Source organism: Neopelma chrysocephalum, unplaced genomic scaffold, assembly GCF_003984885.1.
Source record: "Neopelma chrysocephalum unplaced genomic scaffold, ASM398488v2 Primary Assembly neopelma1_184, whole genome shotgun sequence".
Lineage (NCBI taxonomy): Eukaryota > Metazoa > Chordata > Aves > Passeriformes > Pipridae > Neopelma > Neopelma chrysocephalum.
This window is the reverse complement of record NW_020897846.1, coordinates 51,292-54,686: the sequence shown is the minus strand read 5'-3', so window position 1 is coordinate 54,686 and position 3,395 is coordinate 51,292. Positions and strand designations below refer to the sequence as shown.

General features: G+C 68.1%; 1 protein-coding gene across 1 annotated transcript in view; it reads left to right on the top strand.

Moving 5' to 3' along the window:
• LRRC3C (leucine rich repeat containing 3C) overlaps positions 1–3,352 on the top strand; it is a 13,311-nt gene extending 9,959 nt beyond the window's left edge. The window contains exon 2 of the mRNA XM_027702403.1: positions 1,750–3,352. Within this exon, the coding sequence (XP_027558204.1) occupies positions 1,810–2,607 (798 nt within the window). The 5' untranslated portion in view covers positions 1,750–1,809 and the 3' untranslated portion in view covers positions 2,608–3,352. The remainder of the gene's footprint in view (positions 1–1,749) is intronic.
• Positions 3,353–3,395: the final 43 nt, after the last annotated feature.

The following is a 3,395-nucleotide window of genomic DNA, read 5'->3' as shown; positions in this document are numbered from 1 at the left end:
GCACGGGCAGGTGAGTCCTCACCGGGACCCCCGGCGGGGCGGGAGGCGGCGGGGAGGGGGCGGCAGCGCCGCGCCGAGCGGAGCTTCCCCCGGGGAAGCACCGGGGCTTCCCTCGCCCGCTACGCCCCCGGGCCGGGGGGATCCCCGGGCATCCCCGGGCGCACGGCGGGTCCCGGCGCCCGCACCGCCCCCGGTACCTCAACCGCCCTCCCCGGGGCTGGCGGCGATCACCGGGGTCGGGCTGGGGACTCCCGCACCCTGCTGCGGGCTGGGGACCCCGCGGTGGGGCAGGGGCTGGCGGTGCTCGTCCTCGCTGCGGTGCCTGGTCCGCATCCCGCCCGCGGGGTGTTCCCGTCCCGTGGATGAAGCAGCTCCATCCCGGGGCATCAGGTCCCGGCTCAGTCCGGCGGTTCCCGGGCAGCGGGAGGAGGGTCTCAGGGGGCTGCGTTTGTCCCGGGTTACCTCTGGCAGAGCTGGGGGGCTGGTGCAGTGTGGGGCTGTGGGGTCCCGGTGCCCCTGGGGTGCTCTGAGCGCTGGTGCCCGCTCAGGACCCCCGCGGGTCCCGGGGCTCTGGCAGCGCAGGGGTCGCCTCTGCACAGGTGTGACCTTGGGGTGTTTCGGCGCGGCCGGGCTGGGTGACAGTGCCCAGAGCTCGGGGTGCTGTGCTTTGGGGGCCACCCTCGGGTGGGCACCTCTACCCCGCACCGAGGAGCCCCAATCAACACCCCGAGAAGGGTTTGCCGGTGTTGGGGTGCTCCAGGGAGTGGGGGCAGGTGGGACCTGCAGCAGCTTTGCCCAGGAGGTGCCTGGTGAGCAGCAGCACTGAACTGCCTGACCGGGTGCCACAGGCGGTGTCTTTGATTGTGGGATGGTGGGAGAGCACCTGGATCCTTCCTCCGGGGCTCCGCCGCTGCGGCCGCCACAGGGACGGGCTGGAGCCCCTGGACGTGGTGGGAGCCAGGGCTGGGAGAGCCGGGCAGCGCTCGGAGCCCTCGGACACGGCCCTTATCTGCTGCCACTACCCTGGGAACTCACTGCACGCTCAGCTCCAGTGAATTTCCTTTTTCTGTTTTTGTTTCTTCCCTGCTGACGTTTTTCCCCTCCGGAATCAAGGGCTGTGTGGGGCCCACGGTTACGGGGTGGCGTGGGCTGCCCGACCCCACGGCCGGGGCGGCAGCGGGCAGGGGACAGGGGCACCCAGCACCCACCCGTGCCAGTCCCCTCGAAAGGAGAGAACCCGGCGCGCGTCCGCCCGTGCCCCGGGCACTGCCGGGGAGCGGAGCCGGGAGCGGGAACCTGCTGAGCCGCTGCCCGCACATGTTTTCCATGTCATTCCCCGGGGGCTGCCGGCAGCGGCCGCTCGCCCGGAGCCAGGGCTTGCGCTGGTGCGTCCTCCGGCCGCCGCAGGATGGATCGGCCTCCTGCGAGCAGCGATCGCAGCGCCGTGACCTTGGCAGGGCGGGATCTCACCCCCGCCTCTGGCTCAGCCAGAGCGTCTCCGGTTGTTACAGCCCAGCTGCCGGCGCAGGAGACGTGCTCAGGCCCTGGGACCTGATCCTGCCTCGCAGGAGCCCCGAGCGAGGTGCTGGCCGGGGATGGGGGGATGCGTGAGCCGTGACGGCTGTCCCAGTCCCCATCCCCGTCCCTGTCCCTTGGCCAGGGTCAGGTGCAGAATCCACAACCAGCACAGTGACGGTTCTGCCCCTGACCCCCCTGGCCTGACGCTGTCCCCTTGCTGTCCCCTCTCAGATGTGCCGAGTCCAGCTGAAGCCCCCGGGGGTGTGAGGAAGGCAAAGGCAGCACGGCACGATGCCTGTGGCAGAGCGGGTCCTCCTCCGCCCGGTCACCATGGGGCTGCTCCTGCACAGCCTCCTCCTCCTCCTCCTCCTCCTCCTGGGCTGCTGCCTCCGCCCGGCCACCGCCTTTCCCAAGGGCTGCTACCCCTCGGAGGAGGAGGGGCTGAAGACCTTCCGCTGCAGCAACGCTCGGCTGACCGAGATCCCCAGAGACATCCCCAACGACACCAACAAGCTCTACCTGGACTCCAACCGAATCCCCTTCCTGCCCCGCGACGCCTTCCGGGACCTGCCGCTCCTGCTGGAGCTGGACCTGTCCCACAACGCCATCGCCGGCGTGGAGAGCGGGGCTTTCCGGGGCCTGGCAGAGCACCTGCACTCCCTGGACTTGTCTTCCAACAGGCTGGTGTCGGTCAGCAAAGACGCCTTCAGCAACCTGAAGGCCAAGGTGAACCTGTCCAACAACCCGTGGCTGTGCGACTGCCGGCTGCAGGAGCTGATCCGCACCGTGGAGCTGGTGGCCGGCTCCTCGGGCGGCATCGTCTGCGACTCCGCGGCGCAGGAGGAGCACGTGGGCAAAGCCTTCCTGCAGGTCATCGCCGACACGGACTTCTGCAACGTGTACAAGAAGACCACGGACATCGCCATGCTGGTCACCATGTTCGGCTGGTTCGCCATGGTGATCTCCTACCTGGTGTACTACGTGCGGCAGAACCAGGAGGACGCCCGGAGGCACCTGGAGTACCTCAAGTCGCTGCCCAGCAAACAGCGGCGCTCGGAGGAGTCGTCCACCATCAGCACTGTGGTGTGAGCACCGGCATCCTGCGGGACACGGGGACGCACAGGGCTGGGGAACAGCCGCTCCAGGGGCTCCTCGCGGCTGCAGGAGCTGTCACAGCCACTGGTGTCGCACAGAAATACTCATGGATTTGCCCCGTTCTCCTCCTGGCAGCGGGAGCCGTGGCCAGTGAGTCCCTGGCTCTGGTGGCTGTGGCCAGGGATGGATATCAGCCGTGAGCACGGAGCATCCACAGTGTCCTCCCGTGTTATGGAGGACCTGGAGCATCTTTCTGGCATGTGGCCGTTGCTCCGACCGAGCTGGACATTCGGACCTCATGTAAAACTTTTATATTTCCTTCGCAGAGATCCCTTGGGGCATTAACGGAATCAGTGTTTCCATCCCTCACGGGCTGGCCTGGGCCTGGCTCCCTGCTGGGAGGGCAGTGGGAAGGAGCAGGAGGGCTGTGAGGGCAGTGCCCTGCTGGGTCACCGACCCCAGGGGGTCACGGGCTGTGACTGCAGCCAGTGGGACCAAAGGATGGGACAGGAACTGGGGACACCCCGGCTGGGAGAGGCCAGAGGCAGCTCCAGCTCCAGCTCTTGTGTGGGTTGTGCCACCCCATCTCCCATTTCGGCCTCTGCTGCTCCCTGCTCCCTTCCCAGCACCCCCAGGCCAGGTGGGGCGAGGGGTGTGGGGGTCCCCACCCAGAGAAGGGGTCACTGGTGGGCGAACCCAGAGCCTTCCCCCTTGGAGTGTGGGGAATAAGAACTAAATGGGGAATAAGAACCAAATGGGGAATAAGAACCAAATGGGGAATG